The sequence below is a fragment of the Salvelinus namaycush genome, chromosome 24 (assembly GCF_016432855.1).
Source record: "Salvelinus namaycush isolate Seneca chromosome 24, SaNama_1.0, whole genome shotgun sequence".
In the NCBI taxonomy this organism is placed as follows: domain Eukaryota; kingdom Metazoa; phylum Chordata; class Actinopteri; order Salmoniformes; family Salmonidae; genus Salvelinus; species Salvelinus namaycush.
In genome coordinates this window covers 6,505,823-6,532,889 of record NC_052330.1, presented here as the reverse complement: position 1 = coordinate 6,532,889, position 27,067 = coordinate 6,505,823, and the positions used below count along the sequence as shown (strand labels likewise).

Genomic DNA, 27,067 nt, shown 5'->3' with positions numbered 1-27,067 from the left:
GTTCAACACCATAGTGCCCACAAAGCTCATTACTAAGCTAAGGACCCTGGGACTAAACACCTCCCTCTGCAACTGGATCCTGGATTAGTTGACGGGCCGCTCCCAGGTGGTAAGGATAGGCAACAACACATCTGCCACGCTGATCCTCAACACGGAGGCCCCTCAGGGGTGCGTGCTTAGACCCCTCCTGTACTTCCTGTTCAACCACGACTGCTTAACAGCTTCTACCCCCAAGCCGTAATACTGCTGAACTGGTAATCAAATGGCTACCCGGACTATTTGCACCCCCCCCCCCCCTTTTTTTACGCTACAGCTACTCTCTGTTTATTATCTATGTATAGTCACTTTTCACCTACCTACAGTACAGTACATGTGCATATTACCACAATTACCTTGACTAACCTGTACCCCTGCACATTGACTCGGTACTAGTACTTCCTATATATAGCCTCGTTATTGTTATTTTATTGTTACTTTTTTTTAAATTTTTGACCTCAGTTTATTTAGTAAATATGTTCTTAACTCTTATTTTTCTTAACTGCAGTTTTTGGTTAAGGGCTTGTAAGTAAGCATTTCACAGTAAATGTTATTTTATTTGATTATTAACCTGCATATCCACTTGTCCTTCAGACAAGGAGGTGAATTAAAGTGTTGTTTATTGCAAGAAACCACTTTACAAAATAAAATGATTTTTTATTCTCATACCGTTATTACAGAGAATCAGACAAATTATGCTACCCTCTGCCTATTGGCTACTTAGCTTATTCAAGCCTGTCTCATTATCAAGCTCTTTATCACTTGATTGTTATTCAGAAAATCCTTTCCTGAATCTGCTGATGTTGCATGATACTGTATCGATGTTTGTTTTATTAATCATATTTAAGTTGCTCTTTCTGTTTGAAGCATTGGAGTTTACGATCCCATACTTTATTTTCCATATGTGTGCGCTTGAAAACTGTTTTCACACCATTACATAGGGAGATACATAATGTTACAGGTCACAGTTCCCTCCTGAGATCTCCATACAAAAAAAGAGTCTGACAGCAATATCCTGGAATTTCACAGGATCAAGGTCAATGTGTAATTCAATTGTTAAATTAAGTATATGATACAACAACAAACAACAGTATCATAAATGTAAGGAAAGAAAGGTAGTGTTATGTCACACAATTTTTGCCAAATCTGTGAAGACTCCAAGCATGAGAAAGGGTTTAATCATAGGTTTTGATTCAACTCATATGTCACGTTCGTCGTAACGATGAGACCAAGGCGCAGCGTGATTGGAATACATTCTTCTTTATTAAACGAAGAACACTTAAACAAACTAACAAAACGAACGTGACACTATAAACAACTAGTGCTGACATGCAACTACACATAGACAACTACCCACAAATACAGGTGGGGAAAAGGCTGCCTAAGTATGGTTCTCAATCAGAGACAACGATAGACAGCTGCCTCTGATTGAGAACCACACCCGGCCAAACACACAGAAATACAAATCATAGAAAAAGGAACATAGAATGCCCACCCAAAATCACACCCTGACCAAACCAAAATAGAGACATAAAAAGCTCTCTACGGTCAGGGCATGACATCATAAATGATATTCGATGTAGAGTAGGTTCCCCCCTTTATATCTTAATGTATTAACATGAAGAAAAAGTATCATTCATTACTTTGTATCAGCTCCAAACAGTTGTCCACCACACGAAATGCTATGTGGCACCCTAGTTTATAGAAAGACCCATTTATGGTAGGTATGGTATAGGACACGACACTGACTAATAACTCCTTTGCACACCATTACAGCTTTATGTCCATCATATTTGCCCCTCAAGGTTCCCTGCCATTGTCAACGAAGAGTAAAAGTTCCAGACATTTGACTCAGTTATGATCCAATACAATTCCAATGTCAACATCACACAAATCTAATTGGGTATAAAGATGGGATCAGATCAGGAAAATTTTGTCAGAGAGTGCAAACACAATATAAGAGGCCTCCAGCACCGATATGACGCAATGTGCTTTATCAGGGGAAATATTGAGTGCCTCCAAATGTCTGGCACTACACTATCAGTCTGCTGGCAAAGTCAATTATCACTGAGACACAGTGGCATCTGTCAGCAGACAGTGAATATAAATGTTTTAACCTGGGAAAGAGCACACACTAACTGATATTTCCACATTTTCATGAGCTTGGCAGTAAATCAAGTGTGGTTGTAAAGATTAATGCGTGAAGGATTTTGCATTTAATACATCATTTTAAAACTTTTCCCTAATCTACAAAAATAAAATAAAAGTAACCCACTAATCCCAAAAATTACAAAACACATCCATAAATATGGTCTAATGCAAAAGAAGTTGCTGTCTAGTAATGCCTAACACTCAAATCATTTTAGCCTCATTTGTAAACTGCACTATTAGTCGATAAAATTCTCTTGTGATATACACTGAGAGTACAAAACATTAGGAACACCTTCCTAAAATTGAGCTGTAACCCCTTTTGCCCTCAGAACATGGACTCTACAAGGTCTCGAAAGCGTTCCACAGGGATGCTGGCCCATGTTAACTCCAATGCTTCCCACAGTTGTGTCAAGTTAGCGGGATGTCCTTTCGGTGGTGGACCATTCTTGATACACATGTGAAGCTGTTGAGTGTGTTAAACCCAGCAGCGTTGCAGTTCTTGACACACTCAAAACGGTGCGCCTGGCACCTACTACCATACCCCATTTAAAGGCACGTACATCTTTTGTCTTGCCCATACACCCTCTGAATGGAACACATACACAATCCATGTCTCAATTGTCTCAAGGCTTAAAAATCCTTTTGTCTCCTCCCCTTCAGCTACACTGGTTGAAGTGGATTTAAGTGACATCAATAAGGAATCAGCTTTCACCTGGATTCACTTGGTCAGTCTGTCATGGAAAGAGCAGGTGTTCCTAATGTTTTGTACACTCAGTGTAGCTCTCTTGTGTTTTAAAGTATTACGTTCCCTAAAAACCAACCAACATTTTTGTCACCCAACAGAAAAAGGGAACTAATGGGTGCTGGCCAAGCAACTCGAGTAGGGTCTTAAAAGACTGGATTTTCCTGAGAACAGACAAACTAAAATAAAACAAGGCGTCGCCACAAGGAGTCGCGCCTTAGCGCGACACCTGCAGCCTGACCCTGGTCGCCAGTTGAATGGTGTTTCCCCTGACACTGGTGCGGCTGGCTTCTGGGTTAAGCTGGCAGGTGTTAAGGAGTGGTTAGGGGGGGGGGTCATGTTTTGGAGGATGCATGACTCCACCATCGCCTCCTGAGCCCGTTGGGGAGTTGCAGCGATGAGACAAGACCGAAATTGGGAACAAAAATGGGGTCAAATACACAATTTAAACTGAACAGAAAAAAACTAAGCCTGCAATACAAGTCTGTAAAAACACAAAATATGTAACTCATGGCAAAACAATATAGTACTTAAAAATCTTCACCACAATGAAAGGAAAGACCAAAATGTAATAATATAATGCCTAAGTAACGCATAATTGGCACAGCCACACATATTTTTCTCTGTGGAAAGAGCAGAGCAAATGTTCCTAAGCACACGGCTGCATGTTGATTTTATTTTGAAAACATCTGAATCGTTTTATGCACAGTAATTATTGTGTACAGTTGAATGCCTCACTGTCACATTACCCCTTTTTATATACAACGTTGTAACAATAGCCTTTGTTGAATTCCTTATAGTAAACAGGTGTGTGGATTAAGGAAGTTGGTGTTCAATATATTTTTTAGCACTTCCAGCTCAGCACCCGTATGTGTTGACAGTCCGAAAGGGAACACAGTTAAATCATAATGGCCGGAACAATTACTATTGTTGAAGAGGTAAGTCCAGATGAAACTAACATCAAAGACACATGTAAAGGCAGCTGAACTGAGGAGTCATAAAAAGTAAAGAGGAAAGAAAAGATTTAGTCAAACTTAATGTTTACATTTTCAGTTCCCTGCGGTTTAATGTTTCCCCTTAAATCTGCTGTTTAGTTCAAGAATAAAAGCATACAGGAGAAGCCACCCACAGCGGTACCGTCAGTACATTCAGATATCTGAAACATATTGTCTGAACTTCTTGTTAAACATAGAAATCTTTGAGTTAGTTTTGTGAGCTATTGATCTCAAATGTACAGTGATATACTGGAAATGGAAAGGGCATATGCATATTTCAAAAATATGTATTGACTGTAAGTCAATACATGCATCAGGCAGTATGGTAACATTTTGAGACGTCTCCACGGTTCCCTTACACCCTTTCCACTTCCATATGAGCTGTTGACTAAAGGTTTAGGTCAGTTCTCTCATTCTATATTCTACAGAACTCACACATTGCACTTATCAATCCATCACCTGATGATAAATTCGTTTTACATAATAAATCAAAAGCTGCTCCCAATGGACATATTACACTATACAAGGCATTGAAACTCTAACAGAAGGAGCTTTGGAAATAAGGGCTTATGAAATGATCTGTGACCATAAATCAGCATTGACAATCTATTGAGTTCTTCTGCCTAGTCAGTGTTTGTTTCTGCCCGTTGCGTAGAGATAGACTGATTTAACTGGCCCTTATTTAATTCCGTAACAAAAAAATGAACATTCCTATTCAAGAAAATTTCCCAAACATGAAATAACTCCTACTTTAGGAACGGTTTAAAATTTTTATAGCGTGTTAGAATTTAATTAGGGCATCTCAGAAACGTTTTTATACATAAATCGGTCCTCTAAGGGATATTTTGAGGTTGGAAGGACTTGCACTAGGTTAGATATTAACAACCTGACATTAAAATGAAAGTATATGTAGTACATTGCAACCCTGTACATTTATCGAGAAAATGTTAGTCCAAAAGACAACAAAAGTAAAGAATAGGACTATACAGTACATGCTACTCAATTTGACAGACTCTAAATTGATCCTACTCATTGCTTTGACTTAAAAAATGAATCAGGTCAGTGATATGCAAGTGAATTGTATTTTGAGCCGTGGTGGTTGAGGTTTGGTCCTTCCAATCCACAATTGCAGGCTCTCCCAGCCGCCTGGCGTAGTTAAAGTCAATCATGGATATTTGGCGATGGAGGGGAAAATAAAAACGAATCGTGATGAAAGTTGTGAAAAGCTGAATGGATAATTTTCCACATAAAACACCAGTATTCTATGAAGTGCTTGAGCCAGAGGTATACCACAAACAATAAATATGAAATTAAATGAACAAACCTGCATAAAAGGAAACTGTTGTCTTTGATTAAAGAATTACTCTTTTATTGGAGGCAGTTAGCATTTTTTGAAATGTTTTCCACAGTCAACGTGATGGGTGGTTTGAGGGATTGACTAGACTAGAGGCAGTGGGTGCACTAGACTACAGATTTAACCCTCACCCCAGATAAGGCCATACGATGCCAGGAGCAGTTCTGTGCATTTGACTTATCTTTAAAACGTTTGTAGGTCAAATTGGACAATATCCAGGGTTGTTCTTTGGTATTGCACAGCTGGTAAGTGTGTGGGTGCTGGGTTTTTGTATCTGAATTACTATGTGCGATATATTCATCAGCACAGCACGTAAGCTTTCTGATTGTTACAAATCTGCATGTTAGCATACATATATTGCACCTACTATTTTTTTTGTAATTATCCTCTATATTATGAATGGAAAAGTGAATAAATACTATGCTTAGTCTTAAATGAAATGCTAAATCATTGAAAATAAAGCAAAAAAGGACTGCCGCACTTGCTCTCGTATTTTAACAAAGTTTAGGAGTCAATCAAATGCTCAAATGGTAACCTGAGTAAGTCATTGGGGAGACCACAGGCAGGTAAAGCTGGGGAGGAGACTGAGACGCATCAGTGCATTGCCTCCCATGGCGGTAAACTCTATACCCCCTGATCTTGAGTAACTTTGTTATCAATATGTCAAGTCACAAGGTCATGGACACATTTATGTGTTAATGTAGATGTATGGTAGTAAAGTAATATGGATCAGACACCACCTGGAATTGATTCCCCCCAGGCCCCCAAGCCTAAAACAAATCTCCTGATTTAGCCAGTAGGCTAGAGAGAGTGACATAACCCTTTGAGAATGTCACATATCACTGCTGTGTTACTTATGGTTGACTAGCCTTAGCTTTGAGTTGTGTTTCTTCTATCCTAATTGTCTGTATGAGACAGAGGAGAACAACACCCAATACCACTGAGGCTAAAAAGTGTACAACTTTAATATTTGATATTTTGATATTTTCTTTCCTTTTATAATTGGCTTTTTTTTTGTTTTTGCGAAGGACTTAAAAGTACAAACAAAAAGATTCCCAGGGCTTTATAGTGCTTGTTGGTGAGCTGTGTTCTGCATGTGTTCCACTAAACTGTGTACAAGGCTGTGTCTGGACAGCTCAACAGTGGCCACATTTTATCCTGTTGAGGAATTGATTGCTGTATAGTTGTGGTAATGACTTTAACACAACACTTAATCAAGGTAATTAATGTCAGAGGGACACTGGGCACACTGAGAGATTCAGGCTCTGAAGGCCTGTGGGCCTTTCCCGTTTAATATGGTGAGCACAGGATCAGGATCAAGAGATGCATTCACAGATATGTACTGTATGTTGATGAGACTTACAGTTCTCATATGCAGAACAGCTGTCGTGTTTACACAACTTAACAGCTCTTGTACAACGTGGGTACACATTTCCTTTACTTAACCTCACCGTTATATGGTAGAGTATGGTGGTCTCATTTGACCTGATTTCAATTTTGATGGGACCGTAGCTGACAGATCTGGGTCCAGCCTATATCAGGGGTCTGAAGTACTTCTACTAAAACATCAAATGGCATTCTACATACTCAGGCATCATGTAAATAGAATGACATCTGTTTGCGGATTACCAACATTTGCACAGTGACATTGTTCTTTGAATATAGAAAACGAATTAATGGACTACTTAATATAGTTGTGTTTCTTTTGTCAGTGGAAAACAGCAGCCTGTGGGTTTTATTGTCTTTAGATTGTAAAGAAATGTTGCCTTCAAAAGAATTCCTAATGAGGTTGTAAACACAAGCATCTGGGTCTAAAGACGGCTATTTCTCAGTCTTAACCCCTGGAGAGAAACCATATCCAGTCTACATCCCATTCGCAGGTTGACGTTTATTGTCATGAATCTTGCCCTGGAGGCAGAGCTGAGTGATTTCCACTAGATGGGCCAGCTGCAAACTTGGCTATATCGTAAAAATGTATTAAAACCAAAATTTTCTTTTTGGTCAGAATTTACGGTTAGGGTTGGGCATTGGGGTTAGCAGTGTGGTTAAAAAGCGACTGCTCCTAAAAAACTAACTAATCCCTTTGAAAACTGCCTATGTGGCATTGATATGAGTCACAAACATTTATTCTAGGGCCAAAATTGACTACAAAGTGTAAATAGGATAATTTTGGTCATAAAGTCAGTCTCGTCTAAAACAGAGTTTGGAACCTCGGTGTGTGACAACGAGTAAATTAAGGTTGGGTTTGGATTATAAGTATGTCAACAAACCATGCCCCCTTTTGCCAAGTTCCATGTGCAAATCGCACTTCTGCTCACTTCGCGCCCCTTCATTGAATGAGACTCCATTGTTTTATTGCAACCAACCAACTTGTTCAAAGCCGTTCGAGAGTGAATAGCCCTATACGGATTGACCATGCAATGCATGCTTCCAGCAGGATGTATAGCCAACAACTATGGCTTCCATGCCCTGCCGAAGGACCCTATCATGGTGGATATAGGTGGTTGTTTGTTGGTCCCCAGTGGTGGTGAGTATAACGGTAGCTAGAACATAGACTGCTGGCTATGTTTCTTTAGAACAAAATGCTATTAACCACTTGGCTGCCTATTACATCACCCTGTCACAGGCCCTCCCAGTCAACACCACCTCATAAGATTGTCTGCTGCAGTTGTTCGAGAGTCCAGTTCGCAGTTGAACATGCAGCATAGAGAAGCCCAGCCCTAATCAACATCATGCAGACATGCCCTCGCTGTGAGCATTCCTATGAATGGAACAGTCAGCCACATGTTGACAAGTATCCGGCCAGCAACCTTCCATGTCAACAGCTTTCACAGGCTCGTCCTTTGTAAAAATACAGAAGACAAACCACTTCATAACTTCAATTTGATAACTCAATTGTGCAACATAATTTATGTAAACTGACATTATATGTTGCTTATTTTGTATTTCAGTTCACATTTGATGATATCTGAAGTGAAGTAGAAAGGTGAATGAACAGCGATCAGGTTGGGAGAACAGAATGAAGTAGGTTGAATGTGACTTGTTAAAACTTCAACATAGTACATGTTTATGTGTCAGATACTGTATCACCTATCCCCAACTGCCATTGGTAACAGTGACTATGTGTGTACATTTGAAGTCGGAAGTTTACATACACTCAGGTTGGAGTCATTAAAACTCGTTTTTCAACCACTCCACAAATGTCTTGTTAACAAAACAAACTATAGTTTTGGCAAGTCGGTTAGGACATCTAATTTGTGCATGACAAGAAATTTTTCCAACAATTGTTTACAGACAGATTATTTCACTTATAATTCATTGTATCACAATTCTAGTGGGTCAGAAGTTTACATACAATGAATTGACTGTGCCTTTAAACAGCTTGGAAAATTCCAGAAAATTGTGTCATGGCTTTAGAATCTTCTGATAGGCTAATTGACATCATTTGAATCAATTGGAGGTGCACCTGTGGATGTATTTCAAGGCCTACCTTCAAACTCACTGCCTCTTTGCTTGACATCATGGGAAAATCAAAAGAAATCAGCCAAAACCTCAGGAAAACAATCGTAGACCTCCACAAGTCTGGTTCATCCTTGGGAGCAATTTCCAAACGCCTGAAGGTACCACGTTCATTTGTACAAACAATAGTACGCAAGTACAAACACCATGGGACCACGCAGATGTCATACTGCTCAGGAAGGAGACGCGTTCTGTCTCGTAGAGATGAACGTACTTTGTTGCGAAAAGTGCAAATAATATACAGAACAACAGCAAAGTACTTTGTGAAGATGCTGGAGGAAACAGGTACACAAGTATCTATATCCACAGTAAAACGAGTCCTATATTGACATAACCTGAAAAGGCCGCTCAGCAAGGAAGAAGCCACTGCTCCAAAACCGCCATAAAAAAGCCAGACTACGGTTTGCAACTGCACAAGAGATGTGTGAGTTATTGCAGTCAAAACAGGGTGTCTGTGAGAAAGCGCCTCAAGGCTAAAAGAGATTCATAGACACAGATCCCTGCAGGGGAGTGAAAGAGATAAGAGACTAGTCAGACGTACCACTATAAAGCAACTTGGGGAGTGGAAAATTACTGCTGTCTCTCCTGCAAGTTTGTAAAACTGTATATGCATGGGCTTGGTCTCATGAGTAGCAGGTATTGACGTAGACAGTTACATCACTAGGGGTTGACTGCAAGCATATTAAAAGCAAATTGGACATTTCCTATTTTGCAGAACTCAGGAGAGACATCAGTTGTATGTCTGATGTTTGATCTTTGACTTCTGTCTACAGCTGTATTTTGATTAAAATTGTTATGATTAATAAGTGCACATTTTGAGTATTCCTTATTTGTTAAGTAAATAACGGAGCCCAGAAAAATGGAACCAACACTTGCAAGCTGAACAACACCATCCCAACCATGAAGCACAGGGGTGGCAGCGTCATGTTGTGGGGGTGCTTTGCTGCAGGAGGGACTGGTGCACTTCACAAAATAGATGGCATCATAAGGGAGGAAAATGATGTGGCTATATTGAAGCAACATCTCAAGACATCAGTCAGGAAGTTAAAGCTTGGTCTTCCAAATGGACAATGACCCCAAGCATCCTTCCAAAGTTGTGGCAAAATGGCTTAAGGACAACAAAGTCAAGGTACTGGAGTGGCCATCACAAAGCCCTGACCTCAATCCTATAGAAAATATGTGTGCAGAACTGAAAAAGCGTGTGCGAGCAAGGAGGCCTACAAACCTGACTCAGTTACACCAGCTCTGTCAGGAGGAATGGGCCAAAATTGGGAAGCTTGTGGGAGGCTACCCGAAACATTTGACCCAAGTTAAACAATTTAAAGGCAATACTACCAAAAACTAAGTGAGTGTATGTAAACTTCTGACTCACTGGGAATGTGATGAAAGAAATAAAAGCTGAAATAAATCATTCTCTCTACTATTATTCTGACATTTCACATTCTTAAAATAAAGTGGTGATCCTAACTGACCTAAAACAGGGAATTTTTACCAGGATTATATGTCAGGAATTGTGAAAAACTGAGTTTAAATGTATTTGGCTAAGGTGTAGGTAAACTTTTGACTTCAACTGTATGTTCACAGAAACATATATGGAGCCAGCACATGGAGACTTGCAAGATGTTGTGATAAAGTCCAGACTGACAGACGGCTTTTATACTGATGTCTCTGAATAGAGACCTGTCACTCGGCATTAACATTTTACTAGACACAACTTTTACATGTATTGTCTTTTTTTATTATTGACTGAATGGTATCAGCAGCATAGAGCAAACGTCTAGCAATCCAAGGGTTGCAAGTTTGAATCTCAAAGAAAACTTTAGGTAATTAGCAACTTTTCAACTACTTTCTACTTTTTAGCTACTTTGCAACTACCTAGCATGTTAGCTAACCCTTACCCTAAACCTAACCTTAACCCTTTTAGCTAACCTTTCCCCTAACCTTAACCCTTTAACCTAACTCCTAAACTTAACCCTAACCTTAACCCCTAGCCTAGCTAACATTAGCCAGCTAGCTAATGTTAGCCACCTAACCACCTAGCTAGAACTCGTAACATATAGTACCTTTTGCAAATTCGTAACATATTATACATTTAGAAAATTCGTAACATACTGTACGATTTGCAAATTCGTAACATATAGCATGTTTTGCAAATTCGTAACATATCATACCAAATGGGTGGTGAACATCCACAAATGAATACGTACCATACGAAACATAACATATCATACTAAATGGAGTGTCTCGGATTTACGCACAGAATAATATGAAATGCTCTGAGACCAGGTTGTATTACCCCCATACCTGCAGTCAAGAGTCATGACCATAGATATCTTCCACATGACCATTGAGTCATGGTAATGCACTCTTATCCACTCTGGACACGCGTTGGTAGTACCCAACTCGCTAAGGAGTGTCAAGTTGCTTATGGCCTGGTACTCAGTGCTCTATTGTCCATGTCCACATCAATGTAAATGCAATCGGAAATCACGTCGAACTCTTATCATCAAAACAGTACCATGCTTTTAAAACTCACCTCACTGTGATCGATCAATTTGATGAAAGAAGTTCAACAACAGGTTAACGGTCTTTGTGGATGTTGTTTCAAAGCCAAAAACAACAAAATGAATAGCACTTTCTAAGGTGATGATTCATTCAAAACACTCATAAGGATATTAGGGCTTATGCATATACAGTACATAGGCCTATATGAGGCCAAATAATGATTGTGCTGTTATACAATAAATAGCCTAATAGCATACTGCATATTACACCCGGCAGAAAAACATTAAACAAAAAAACTGATTTAAGATGTCTTTGGTACATAATTGGTCTAGCCTATACTCAAATTAAATATATTATAAACTCAGCAAAAAAAGAAACGTCCTCTCACTGTCAACTGCGTTTATTTTCAGCAAACTTAACATGTGTAAATATTTATATGAACATAACAAGATTCAACATCTGACACAAACTGAACAAGTTCCACAGACATGTGACTAACAGAAATGGAATAAAGTGTCTCTGAACAAAGGGGGGGTCAAAATCAAAAGTAACAGCCAGTATCTGGGGAATGGCCCTAGCCCTCACCCTCTGATCCAACAAGTCCCAGATGTGCTCAATGGGATTGAGATCTGGGCTCTTCACTGGCCATGGCAGAACACTGACATTCCTGTCTTGCAGGAAATCACGCACAGAACGAGCAGTATGGCTGGTGGCATTGTCATGCTGCAGGGTCATGTCAGGATGAGTCTGCAGGAAGGGTACCACATGAGGGAGGAGGATGTCTTCCCTGTAACGCACAGCGTTGAGATTGCCTATAATGACAACAAGTTCAGTCCGATGATGCTGTGACACACCGCCCCAGACCATGACGGACTCTCCACCTCCAAATCGATCCCGCTCCAGAGTACAGGCCTCGGTGTAACGCTCATTCCTTCGAAGATAAACGCAAATCCGACCATCACCCCTGGTGAGACAAAACCGCAACTTGTCAGTGAAGAGCACTTTTTGCCAGTCCTGTCTGGTCCATCGATGGTGGGTTTGTGCCCATAGCCGACTTTGTTGCTGATGATGTCTGGTGAGGACCTGCCTTACAACAGGCCTACAAGCCCCCAGTCAAGCCTCTCTCAGCCAATTGCGAACAGTCTTACAACAGGCCTACAGGGAGGAGGTGAGGGCCCTCGGAGTGTGGTGTCAGGAAAATAACCTCACACTCAACGTCAACAAAACAAAGGAGATGATTGTGGACTTCAGGAAACAGCAGAGGGAGCACCCCCCTATCCACATCGACGGGACAGTAGTGGAGAGGGTAGTAAGTTTTAAGTCCCTCGGTGTACACATCACGGACAAACTGAATTGGTCCACCCACACAGACAGAGTTGTGAAGAAGGCGCAGCAGCAGGAGGCTGAAGAAATTCGGCTTGTCACCAAAAGCACTCACAAACTTCTACAGATGCACAATCGAGAGCATCCTGTCGGGCTGTATCACCGCCTGGTACGGCAACTGCTCCGCCCACAACCGTAAGGCTATCCAGAGGGTAGTGAGGTCTGCACAACACAACACCGGGGGCAAACTACCTGCCCTCCAGGACACCTACACCACCCGATGTCACAGGAAGGCCATAAAGATCATCAAGGACAACAACCACCCGAGCCACAGCCTGGTCACCCTGCTATCATCCAGAAGGCGAGGTCAGTACAGGTGCATCAAAGCAGGGACCGAGAGACTGAAAAACAGCTTCTATCTCAAGGCCATCAGACTGTTAAACAGCCACCACTAACATTTAGTGGCCGCTGCCAACATACTGACTCAACTCCAGCCACTTTAATAATGGGAATTGATGGAAATTTATGTAAAAATGTATCACTAGCCACTTTAAACAATGCCACTTAATATAATGTTTACATACCCTACATTACTCATCTCATATGTATATGTATATACTGTACTCTATATCATCTACTGCATCTTGCCATCTTTATGTAATACATGTATCACTAGCCACTTTAAACTATGCCACTTTATGTTTATATACCCTACATTACTCATCTCATATGTATATACTGTACTCTATACCATCTACTGCATCTTGCCTATGCCATTCTGTACCATCACTCATTCATATATCTTTATGTACATATTCTTTATCCCTTTACACTTGTGTGTATAAGGTAGTAGTTGTGGAATTGTTAGGTTAGATTACTCGTTGGTTATTACTGCATTGTCGGAACTAGAAGCACAAGCATTTCGCTGCACTCGCATTAACATCTGCTAACCATGTGTATGTGACAAATAAAATTTGATTTGATTTAATTTATCGGGAATTTGTATTTGATGTGGAATAGCCTAGCATTAGGGCATTTTTTATATGTTCATAATTAGTAGGCTGACACATTAACCTTTAGCTACAGCATATCTCACTGCTGTGCATCTCCTTCATTCCTTTCTAGAGCATGCAGAGAGACAACTGTTTTGTTGTGAAAACATGTTCCTATCTTTAGTGGCTTCCTTTCCTCTTTACCATAGCCACTGCCCTAGCCTGAAGCGGGGTTGTTTCGTACGCGTACAGTCCACACTCAAGGTTTCCAAACGGCCAAAACATTCGATGAGATCCAGGGATATGGTGCAAATGTCACGCCCTGGCCTTAGTATTCTTTGTTTTCTTTATTATTTTAGTTAGGTCAGGGTGTGACATGGGGAATGTATGTGTTTTTTGTAGTGTCTAGGGTGGTTGTAAAGTTTAGGGGGTTTATTAGAGTAGTTGGGTTCATGTTTAGTATAGAAGTCTAGCTGTGTCTATGGTTGAGTGTAGGTATCTAGGAAAGTCTATGGTTGCCTGAATTGGGTCTCAATTAGAGACAGCTGGTTATTGTTGTCTCTGATTGGGAGCCATATTTAAGGCAACCATAGGCTTTAGCTGTTTGTGGGGAATTGTCTATGTCGATGTTCTATGTTGCATGTATGCACTTAGTTCTTGCTTAGCTTCACGTTCGTCTGTTTGTTGTTTTTGTTTCGTTTTTTCCCTTCTTCTAATAAAGAGAAGATGTACTTTCCACGCGCTGCGCCTTGGTCCTCTCTCAGTCCCTTTGACGATCGTGACAGCAAAAAAAGGTTTATTCTTCTTATATCTAACAAAACAATGATTCTCCAATCAATTTAAAGCATAGATTACTTGACATGGAAAATACATAATATGACCTGTCTGTATGGTCAAAAAAACTATACCGCTCCCGAGTCTAGCTAGGACTCCCCCCTCCCGAAGGACCAACTTCCTGCTTTTATCCTAACACACTTAATTAATACAATGAATGGGCAAGAGGGGGGGCCAAAAACTACGTTACACTAACAACAAATGAATATATCTCAAAGGTACGTACCTAATATTTCATCATATACATTAATATATTTACACAAATGTACCTGGAGCTCTGTATGTTCTCTCTTTTATACAAACATGTCCAAATCGGCTCTAACACTATCAATGTTCCTGAACAGATTTCCCAAATGAAGCACTGGGTAGCTGTAGAAACAGGGTTGGAGAGCCCATGGCATACAAGAGTTTGGGCGGAATATCACATGTCGTGTAGGCTGCATGCTCCTCAAACAGCATCGGTGAGTGTAGTGAAACATATCTTTTTTTAAAGTTGAGGATCCCAGCTGCTACTCTATTTATTTCTCAGCTGCTATTAAGCACAGCTCCGCTTTAAAACCAGAGTAACCTACCTGGCATGATTGAAAAACGAACAGCGGGAAAGCGGCCTCCATTTGCTATTTTAGTGCGTACGGATGACATCTTTTCCTCCCTGCCTCTGTTCCTGGCCATTCTAAATATAAACAAATTTGACATATTAGTAAAGACTAAATTAAATTGAGAATAGTCTGATGGGTGAAAATATGATCACTTGATTAGAGAACAGCGTGTGCAGCCTGAGGCAAGGAACAGAGCGCAAATAGTTTTTTCAAATCATCATAGCATATAGTCGCGTCATGCAGCCCATATATGTTTTGATTTCTAATACATTCTAAGGTTCGTATCATTCACAACTAAAGTTTCCAAATGACTCTAAATCTAGTGTGTAGGACATGTTATCACTTTTACACGCAACATAACCACTTCATATGCACACTCACTCTGGAATGGGAAAAATATCATTTATATTTTATTCAACTAAGGTCAATTATATTCTTCTTACTATAGAATCATATAATATAAAATAATGGCACAGGACTTATAAGCAAAGCTTGTCTGCTAAATGAACAAGCCTACAGCCTATGACATGGCGTATAGCCAGATAACATACAGTAGACCAACTCATATTCTGTTCTTCTGAAATACATTTTCTTCACATCATGTTTATTTAGACTTGAAATAAATAATGGACTTTTTTTCAAATGTAGATGTTCCTAAGGTGCTCATCAGCGGCTTGTATGCCTATAGGCTTGGAGATAATAAATGTGTTTATGTTAATTACCAGTAAATTATCCTGAGACCGGTAGTCATTTGCATGACAATAACCGACTGACAAAATGTCATGCTTGCTGCAGCCTTAGGAGGGAGAAACACTGTGGATTCTGGGAACTCCTGTTGTATACGGGACACAATACACGGGAAGGTATGACTACTCTAACATCTTGTTACTTGTTAATGTTACTCATTGTGTATTTATTCCTCGTGTTATTGTTTTTCTATAGTTTTTCTCTCTGCCTTGTTGGGAATGGCCCGTAAAGTAAGCAATTTACTGATACATGCTGACCAGACCGCCTGCATTGTGTAAGTGAGCGTTGCAAAATAAATTTACACATACATGTTATTCAATCATTTCATCCAAACTGCTTGCATGCGTCAACGAGCGTCTGCTTCGCCAGGCGCAAAAATAGAACTTGCTCAGTGTGCATCAGGTGGGTGACTGAAAGATGAACAAGGTCCACACTCCAGTCCACACTCCATATAAAATCCACAGAAGAAAAGGAAGATTGAACGAGGAGAGATTAATCAAAGAAAACGAACAAAAAACTAACCAGGTTTCCCCTTTTATCTGTGGCTTAATTGTCGGAATAGAGAACACACGATTTTGTGTGACTCTAAATTTGTCAAAATTCTACTAAGATCCAGCAAATAAAAGGACCATATGCATTTCAGGTAAAATAACAACTCAATGTTTATCTCCCAGGACAAATTAGCTAGCAACAACAAGCTAGCTAAATGTCCAAGAATGTTTCATAATGTCACGACTTCTACCGAAGGTAACTCCTCTCCCTGTTCGGGCGGCGCTCGGCGTCGCCGGTTTACTAGCTGCCACCGATCCCTTTTTCCTTTTCTGGTTGTTTTGTCTGTGTTCCTTTTCACACCTGGTTTCAATTGCGTTTATTTCTGTGTGTATATAGGGCACCTGTTACCTGCCTTATTTCGTGCGGGATTAAGCTTGTGGGTATTTTGCGCTCGTTTATCGTTGATGTTTCTTGTTCTCGTTATTACGCACGTGTAGTTTATTTTCGGAACTGAGTTTGTTCCTCCGTGCGTTTGGCACGAGTTTCTGTATTGTTTTCACTATTTAGGCACTGTGATCTGTGGGACCTTATATAGACAGATCTGTGCCTCGACAGTATCCTGTCTCTGAGCTCTACGGACAATTCCTTCGACCTCAGGGCTTGGTTTTTGCTCGGATCTGCACTGTGAACTGTGGGACCTTATATAGACAGATCTGTGCCAATTTTGTTTTGGTGGACTATGTATATATAATTATTATATTAAACACGCTTCTCAGGGTCCGTGGAGGAGCGAGTTCAACACCACACGGCAGTGTTACACCGGCTGGGGACCGCCATGGATCAGGTGATGGCGACGATGGAGAGATGGGAGAGAGGTGGCCTTCCCACACCTTTATCAGCCACACCCCAATCAGTACCACTACCCTCTCCTTCATTGCCTGAGCACAGTGGGATTCGACTCGCCCTCCCGAGGGAGTACGATGGGACGGCGGCAGGGTGCCAGGGGTTCTTACTCCAGATGGACCTATACCTGGTGACCGTTCGTCCGGCTCCTTCGGGAGGTGAGAGCGTGAACGCCCTCGTCTCCTGCCTCTCAGGTAAAGCCCTGGAGTGGGCCAACGCGGTATGGAACGATCCTGACTCGGCGAGGGACCACTACCCAGAGTTCACCCGCCGCTTTCGGGCCGTGTTCGATCACCCACCTGAGGGTCGAGCGGCGGGTGAACGGCTGGTCCATCTGAGGCAGGAGAAGAGGAGTGCTCAGGACTTTGCTCTAGAGTTCCGGACCTTGGCCTCTGGCGCGGGATGGAACGACAGGGCCTTGATCGATCACTATAGGTGTAGTTTGCGTGAGGACGTCCGTAGGGAGCTGGCCTGTAGAGACACCACCCTCTCCTTGGACCAGTTGATCGACATGTCCATTCGGTTGGACAACTTGCTGGCGACCCGCGGACGTCCAGATCGGGCTCTGTCAGTTCCATCCCCCAGCTCCACCACTCCAACACCCATGGAGCTAGGAGGTGCTGCAGCGAGGGCGACCGGAGGAGGGGGCCTTTCCTGTGCCAGCTGTGGTCGCAGAGGGCACACTGCTGACCGGTGCTGGGGGGGGTCCTCCAGGGAGTCGAGACGCCAGGCCGAGCACTGCTCGGACACCTCAGGTGAGTCGGCACCAGACTCACCCAGAGCCCCCAGTTGGTCACATGTATGTATGGATTGTTTTTCCTGAATTTTCCCCTCTTTCCCGGCATAAGGCGCTAGTAGATTCAGGCGCGGCGGGGAATTTTATTGACCGAGGTTTAGCGCACAGGTTAGGGATCCCCCTTGTTCAGCTTGACAAACCCTTCCCAGTGCACGCCTTAGATAGCCGATAATTAGGGTCAGGGCTAGTCAGGGAGGCCACGGCTCCACTGGGTATGGTCACGCAGGAGGGTCATGAGGAGAGAATTAGTCTCTTCCTCATTGATTCTCCTGCGTTTCCGGTGGTGTTGGGGATCCCCTGGTTGGCCCGTCACAACCCCAGGATTTCGTGGCAACAGAGGGCTCTACAAGGGTGGTCGAAGGAGTGCTCAGGCAGGTGTGTAGGAGTTTCCATCGGTGCTACAACGGTGGAAAGTCCAGACCAAGTCTCCACCGTGCGCATTCCCTCAGAATATGCCGATTTGGCTATCGCCTTCTGTAAAAAGAAGGCGACCCAATTACCACCTCATCGACGAGGGGATTGTGCGATAAATCTCCTGGTAGGCGCTGCACTTCCCAGGAGTCACGTGTATCCCCTGTCCCAGGAGGAAACGGTGGCTATGGAGACATACATATCTGAATCTCTGGGGCAGGGGTACATTCGGCCCTCCATCTCACCTGCCTCCTCGAGTTTCTTTTTTGTGAAGAAGAAGGAGGGAGGTCTGCGTCCGTGCATTGACTATAGAGGTCTAAATTCCATCACGGTGGGGTATAGTTACCCGCTACCTCTCATTGCCACGGCGATTGAGTCATTTCACGGAGCACGGTTTTTCACAAAACTGGATCTCAGGAGTGCATATAACTTGGTGTGTATCCGGAAGGGAGATGAGTGGAAGACAGCGTTTAGTACCACATCCGGCCATTATGAGTACCTCGTCATGCCGTACGGGTTGAAGAATGCTCCAGCAGTCTTCCAATCTTTTGTAGACAAGATTCTCAGGGACCTGCACGGTCAGGGTGTGGTGGTTTACATCGATGATATTCTGGTCTATTCCGCTACACGCGCCGCGCATGTGTCTCTGGTGCGCAAGGTACTTGGGCGACTGTTGGAGCATGACCTGTACGTCAAGGCTGAGAAATGCTTGTTCTTCCAACAGGCCGTCTCCTTCCTTGGGTATCGCATTTCCACATCGGGGTTGGTGATGGAGTGTGACCGCATTGCAGCCGTGCGTAATTGGCCGACTCCAACCACGGTAAAGGAGGTGCAGCGGTTCTTAGGGTTTGCCAACTACTACCGGAGGTTTATCCGGGGTTTTGGGCAGGTGGCTGCTCCCATTACGTCACTGCTGAAGGGGGGGCCGGCGCGTCTGGGGTGGTTGGGTGAGGCGGACAGGGCTTTTGGTCGCCTGAAGGCTCTTTTTACCTCGGCTCCCGTGCTGGCGCATCCGGACCCCTCTTTGGCATTCATAGTGGAGGTGGACGCATCCGAGGCTGGGGTTGGAGCCGTGCTCTCCCAGCGCTCGGGTACGCCACCGAAGCTCCGCCCCTGTGCTTTCTTTTCTCGGAAGCTCAGCCCGGCGGAGCGAAACTATGACGTGGGGGATGGGGAGTTGCTGGCTGTTGTCAGAGCCCTGAAGGTGTGGAGACATTGGCTTGAGAGGGCTCAACACCCTTTTCTCATCTGGACTGACCACCGTAATCTAGAGTACATTCGGGCAGCGAGGAGACTGAACCCTCGTCAGGCAAGGTGGGCCATGTTTTTCACCCGATTTAGGTTTACCATCTCCTATAGACCAGGCTCCCAGAACGCTAAGGCAGACGCACTGTCCCGACTATATGATACGGAGGAGCAGGCCATCGATCCTGCGCCCATCCTCCCGGCTTCTTGTCTAGTGGCACCTGTGAGGTGGGAGGTGGACGCAGACATTGAGCGAGCATCGCGTGTTGAGCCTACTCCACCACAGTGTCCAGCGGGACGGGTGTACGTTCCGCTGGAGGTTAGAGACAGGCTAATTTGGTGGGCTCACACGTCCCCCTCCTCTGGTCACCCGGGGATCGGTAGGACGGTGCGATGTCTTAGTGGGAAGTACTGGTGGTCCACTTTGGCCAAGGACGTGAGGGTTTATGTGTCCTCCTGCTCAGTGTGCGCTCAGTGCAAGGCTCCTAGGCACCTGCCCAGAGGGAAGTTACAACCCCTTCCCGTTCCACAGCGGCCTTGGTCACACCTGTCGGTTGACTTCTTGACCGATCTGCCACCATCACAGGGCAACACCACGATCCTGGTCGTTGTGGATCGGTTTTCTAAGTCCTGTCGTCTCCTCCCTTTGCCCGGTCTCCCTACGGCCCTACAGACGGCGGAGGCCCTGTTTACTCACGTCTTCCGGCACTACGGGGTGCCTGAGGATATTGTTTCTGATCGGGGTCCCCAGTTCACGTCCAGGGTGTGGAAGGCGTTCATGGAACGTTTGGGGGTCTCGGTCAGCCTTACCTCTGGGTTTCACCCCGAGAGTAATGGGCAGGTGGAAAGAGTGAACCAGGATGTGGGTAGGTTTCTGCGGTCGTATTGCCAGGACCGGCCGGGGGAGTGGGCGAAGTACATCCCCTGGGCAGAGATGGCCCAGAACTCACTCCGCCACTCCTCTACGAACCTGTCGCCCTTCCAATGTGTGTTGGGCTATCAGCCGGTCCTGGTACCATGGCATCAGAGCCAGACCGAGGCTCCTGTGGTGGACGATTGGGTGAGACGCTCAAGGGAAACCTGGGAGGCCGCCCACGGGTACCTTAAACGGGCCGAAGGGCGGCAGAAGGCCAGTGCCGACCACCACCGCATATTTAACAATGTTTTAGCCTCTAATAACACCAGGTTTTCTTTTATAACACAAGACTTTATGTTTATGTTTCTATTTATAATGTCTGCATTTGTATTGCTTATTTAGCTGAACATTTGTGTTCTTTGATTGAAATATAATTGAAAACATATTTTGTTTTCCATTATTTCAACACATTTGCCAAATGGGTAGTGCCTTCTTGTGTACATACTGTACATTATTCGTCCTTCCGGTGCGTTCCTGTGTACAAACAATCTGATTGATTATGTACATATTAGTTCTACATTATGGCCACATTGTAGTAGCATGTACATTCTCAGAAAAAAAGGTACCGAATTGTACTTAAAGGGGTACAAACACTTGTCACTGTAGTGGTACTCTGTAATGTATGTACATTGTACCATTAGCTATAGGTACATAGTTGTACCCTTGCAGTTTGTACCTTAAAAGAGCCAGTAGTTTACCATATAGTCCACAGATACAGAAGCGTACCTTTAGAAAAGCTAAAAATGTGCCTTTTTAAGGTACCACCACAGTGACAAAGTCATGTCTCCCTTTTGAGTTGCAAAAATGTACCTCTTTTCTGTATCAAGTCCCTCACGTGTGTAACGATTGTCGTCGGGAGAAGGAGAAGAGGACCAAGGTGCAGCGTGGTAAGTATTCATAAATACGTTTCTTTAATAAATATGAACACTAACAAAACAACAACACGACAAGCGAACAGTTCTGAAAGGTGACGACAAACACTAAACAGAAAATAATCACCCACAACTCAAAGTGGGAAAACAGGCTACCTAAATATGGTTCTCAATCAATCAGAGACAACGATAGACAGCTGCCTCTGATTGAGAACCACACACGGCCAAACACAAAGAAATAGACAACATAGAACACCAGGCATAGAATGCCCACCCAGACAACGTGTACACGTCTCTCCGCCATCCCACTTCTAACACCAATGGACAAAATTTGACTGTCAAGTAAAACACCTCAACAATTACACCAAGAGGTCCGTACCTCTTGACAAGGTCACTCAGTGTGGGTTAATCAATCAATCAAATGTATTTATAAAGCCCTTTTTACCTCAGCCGATGTCACAAAGTGCTGTACAGAAACCCAGCCTAAACCCCCAAACAGCAAGCAACGCAGGTGTAGAAGCAGAATATTAAGCTACAATATTAATTACAGCTTTTTTATTGTCACATGCTCTTATGTAAGCCTTTCAGCAGACATGCTCAAAATGAAATGAACATAACTATAGAAACTGGTACAACACTTACACTCACAGATCTACACCTTCATCCCGGGACATGTAATGCACCTTCACCGTACCCCTTATTTTGATAGTGTGAGATGATTTTGATCTTTTTATACCCCAGGGAATAATACAGTTCCCTAATCATACCCTTTTTTTCTGAGACTATAGTACCAGCTCTGTAGCATGTAGTGCTTAGAGAAAGGGAGAGAAAACAGTAGAGAGAGAAAAGGGAGAGAGAGAGAGAGCAGAGGTAGCTTTTACTGCCAAGCTCCAGCGGAGAACCGGTAACTGGTACTGTTAACAATTTCCCCACACAAGGCTGTTCAATGTTGTAGATTGGTTTGGAGGGATAAGAACATATACTGAACAAAAATATAAACGGAACATGCAACAATTTCTAAGATTCTACCTAGTTACAGATCATATAAGGAAATCAGTCAATTGAAATTAATTAATTAGGCCCTAATCTATGGATTTTACATGACTGGGAATACAGATATGCATCTGTTGGTCACAGATACCTTAAAAAAAGGTAGGAGCGTGGATCAGAAAACTAGTCAGTATCTGGTGTGACCACCATTTGCCTCATGCAGCATGACACATCTCCTTCGCATAGAGTTGATCAGCCTGTTGATTGTGGCCTGTGGAATGTTGTCCCACTACTCTTTGCAATGGCTGTTCGAAGTTGCTGTATATTGGCGGGAAATGGAACACGCTGTCATACACGTCAATCCAGAGCATCCCAAACATACTCAGTGGGTGACATGTCTGGGACATTTTCGGCTTCCTGGAAGCTGTGTACAAATCCTTGCGAAATGGGTCTGTGCATTATCATGCTGAATACATGAGGTGATGGCGTCGGATGCATGGCACGGCAATGGGCCTCAGGATCTCGTCACGAGCGTCTGTGCATTCAAATTGCCATCGATAAAAATGTAATCGCGTTCATTGTCCATAGTTTATGCCTGCCCATACCGTAACCTCACTGCCACCATGGGGCACTCTGCTTACAACATTGACATCAGAAAACCGCTCGCCCACACAACGCCATACACGTGGTCTGCGGTTGTGAGGCCGGTTGGATGTACTGCCAAATTCTCTAAAAAACTGGGTGATCAAATTAAGATTTTACATCTGTTAAGCAATAAAGAAGTTATTAAAACAACCACATTATGACAAGAAAAACCGATGGTTGTCAATATGATAAATGAAATGCTTGTCTTTTTAATGGAAGCATGGTTTGCTAATACATTTCAATTGAAAAATTAATACTTATGACATAATACATATATCTTTTAAGCACTGGGATTAAAATCAGTTTGATCATTGATTAATAGTTTCTACAACTCCAAGGAAAATATTGTGTCTTGGGTTTTGCATAAATATGATTTATTATTCAAAGAGACCATTGATAAGTTTGGTACAATGATTCTCTACTCAAGTGAATACGGAACACAAAGGAAATTTCACCACCTACTGATTTCCTGCAAGTCGCTAATGTGCCTCCTACTCAGCCCTCAACCTACCGGACCACTGAAGGCCTTTCAAGTAACAACTTCATATTGATGCAAATGGTTAGGCTACATATGGTAGGAGCCATGTGTCTATGATGGAGCGGACATTTCTCACTAAGCACAGACGTCAGTTCAACATCTAGGTTTGATTTACATTTTGTTCAGTTGTCAACTAACGTGAATTCAATGTGACAACTACAAAAAATGTCACCATGTCATTGGATTTAAAACGTCTTAGGGCTAGGGTCCATTTTTCAGAATTTCCGCCTGACTGACGTGCCCAAAGTAAACTCAGGCCCAGAAGCCAGGATATGCACACAATTGGTACCATTGGATAGAAAACACTTTGAAATTTGTATAAATGTTAAAATAATGTATGAGACTATAAAACAATTGATATGGTAGCCGGAAATCCAAAGAAAAACCAAATGGACTTTTTTTTTTTTGAGATCCCATGCTCTTTCACTGGAAAGCTATGGGTCCTATGCAGCTCCAGCTCCCAGATTGCAATTCCTATGGCTTCCACTAGATGTCAACAGTCTTTGTTCAAGGTTTCAGGCTTGTTTCTTGAATTTTGAGTTTTGGTACAAGGAGTCACAGTTGGATATCAGTCTGTGGGCGGGCGACGAAGAGGATGTGCACTTGCTAATTTTACTTTTCTATTGAACATACTTCTTTCCATATGAAATATTATAGTTTAATTACATTTTAGGGTACCTGAGGATTAAATAGAAACGTAGTTTGACTTGTTTTAACAAGGTTTAGCGGTAGCTTTTTGGATTCCTTTGTCTGCATGTTGAACGACTGGATTACTGAAATCGATGGCGCCAGCTAAACTGACTTTTTGGGATATAAAGAAGGATTGTATCTAACAAAACAACCATGCATCTTGTAGCTGGGATCCTTGGGATTGTAAACAGAGGGAGATCTTCAAAAAGTAAGTGATTATTTAATCGCTATTTGTGATTTTATGAAGCCTGTGCTGGTTGAAAAATATGTTGATGTGGGGTGCCATCCTCAAACAATCGAATGGTATGCTTTCGCTGTAAAGCCTATTGTAAATCGGACAAAGCAATTAGATTAACAAGAATTTAAGCTTTTAACCGATATAATACGTTATAATACATGTATGTTCATAAATGTTTAATATTGCAATTATTTATTTGAATTGCACGCCCTCCAATTTCACCGGTGTCACGATCGTCTTCGTGAGAGAGAGTGGACCAAGGCGCAGCGTGTGCAAAATACATCTCTTTATTTAGAAGAGGGAAAAACACGCAACGAACACTATTACAAAACGAAACAAACCAACAAACGATCGTGAAGCTAAAGACGTAAGTGCAATCACAAGCTACAAACGTACAACATAGACAACTACCCACAAAAGCCTACTGCCTATGGCTGCCTTAAATATGGCTCCCAATCAGAGACAATGAATGACAGCTGTCTCTGATTGAGAACCAATCTAGGCAGCCATAGACATAACTAGACAACTACACTCTGCCCCATACACATACACATACACTACTCTGCCCCATACACATACAACACCCCTAGACACTACAAAACACATACATTCCCCATGTCACACCCTGACCTAACTAAAAAACATAAAGAAAACAAAGAATACTAAGGCCAGGGCGTGACAGTACCCCCCCCCCCCCCCCCCCCAAAGGTGCGGACTCCGACCGCACAACCTGAAATAGAAAGGGGAGGGTCCGGGGTGGGCCCCATCATGGCGGCGGCTCGGGTGCGGGACGTGGCCCCCACTCCACCATTGTCAATACCCGCTTTGGTAGCCTCCTCCAAATGGCCACCCTCCAAATTAACCCCACCGGACTAAGGGGCAGCACCGGACTAAGGGGCAGCACCGGAATGAAGGGCAACACCGGAATGAGGGGCAGCTCCGGACTGAGGGGCAGCACCGGACTGGCTGGCGGATCCTGGCTGACTGGCGTATCCTGGCTGGCTGGCGGATCCTGGCTGGCTGGCGGATCCTGGCTGGCTGGCGGATCCTGGCGGATCCTGGCTGGCTGGCGGATCCTGGCTGGCTGGCGGATCCTGGCTGGCTGGCTCTGGCGGATCCTGGCTGGCTGGCTCTGGCGGATCCTGGCTGGATGACGGCTCATGGCTGGATGACGGCTCTGGCTGGTCATGGCTCGCTGACGGCTCTGGCTGGTCATGGCTCGCTGACGGCTCTGGCTGGTCATGGCTCGCTGACGGCTCTGGCTGGTCATGGCTCGCTGACGGCTCTGGCTGGTCATGGCTCGCTGACAGCTCTGGCTGGTCATGGCTCGCTGACGGCTCTGGCTGATCCTGTCTGGCGGAAAGCTCTGGCTGATCCTGTCTGGCGGAAGGCTCTGGCTGATCCTGTCTGGCGGAAGGCTCTGGCTGATCCTGTCTGGCGGAAGGCTTTGGCTGCTCCTGTCTGGCGGAAGACTCTAGCGGCTCCTGTCTGGCGGAAGGCTCTAGCGGCTCCTGTCTGGCGGACGGCTCTGAAGGCTCATGGCAGACGGGCGGCTTTGCAGGCTCATGGCAGACGGGCGGATTTGAAGGCTCAGTACAGACGGGCAGTTCATGCGGCGCTTGGCAGACGGACAGTTCAGACGGCGTTGGGCAGACGGGCAGTTCAGGCGCCGTTGGGCAGACGGGCAGTTCAGGCGCCGTTGGGCAGACGGGCAGTTCAGGCGCCGTTGGGCAGACGGGCAGTTCAGGCGCCGCTGGGCAGACGGGCAGTTCAGGCGCCGCTGGGCAGACGGGCAGTTCAGGCGCCGCTGGGCAGACGGCAGACTCTGGCCGGCTGAGACGCACTGTAGGCCTGGTGCGTGGTACCGGAACTGGAGGTACCGGGCTAAAGATGCGCACCTTCAGGCTAGTGCGGGGAGCAGCAACAGGGCACACTGGACTCTCAAGGTGTACTATAGGCCTGGTGCGTGGTACCGGCACTGGTGGTACCGGGCTGAGGGCACGCACATCAGGGCGAGTACGGGGAGAAGGAACAGTGCGTACAGGGCTCTGGAGACGCACAGGAGGCTTGATGCGTGGTGCCGGAACTGGAGGCACTGGGCTGGATACACGCACCACAGGGAGAGTGCGTGGAGGAGGAACAGGGCTCTGGAGACACACTGGAAACCTGGTGCGTGGTGTAGGCACTGGTGGTACTGGCCTGGAGCGGGGAGATGGCGCCGGAAATACCGGACCGTGCAGGCGTACTGGCTCCCTTGAGCACTGAGCCTGCCCAACCTTACCTGGTTGTATGCTCCCCGTCGCCCGACCAGTGCGGGGAGGTGGAATAACCCGCACCGGGCTATGTAGGCGAACCGGGGACACCATGCGTAAGGCTGGTGCCATGTAAGCCGGCCCGAGGAGACGCACTGGTGGCCAGATGCGTTGGTCCGGCTTCATGACATCCGGCTCAACGCTCAATCTAGCCCGGCCGATACGTGGAGCTGGAATGTACCGAACCGGGCTATGCACGCGTACAGGAGACACCATGCGCTC

General features: G+C 44.2%; 1 protein-coding gene across 1 annotated transcript in view; it reads right to left on the bottom strand.

Moving 5' to 3' along the window:
• Positions 1-17,621: 17,621 nt before the first annotated feature.
• cd109 (CD109 molecule) overlaps positions 17,622-27,067 on the bottom strand; it is a 103,787-nt gene continuing 94,341 nt past the window's right edge. Inside the window, exon 32 of the mRNA XM_038962572.1 lies at positions 17,622-18,043. Coding sequence (XP_038818500.1) covers positions 17,622-18,043 — 422 coding nt within the window. The remainder of the gene's footprint in view (positions 18,044-27,067) is intronic.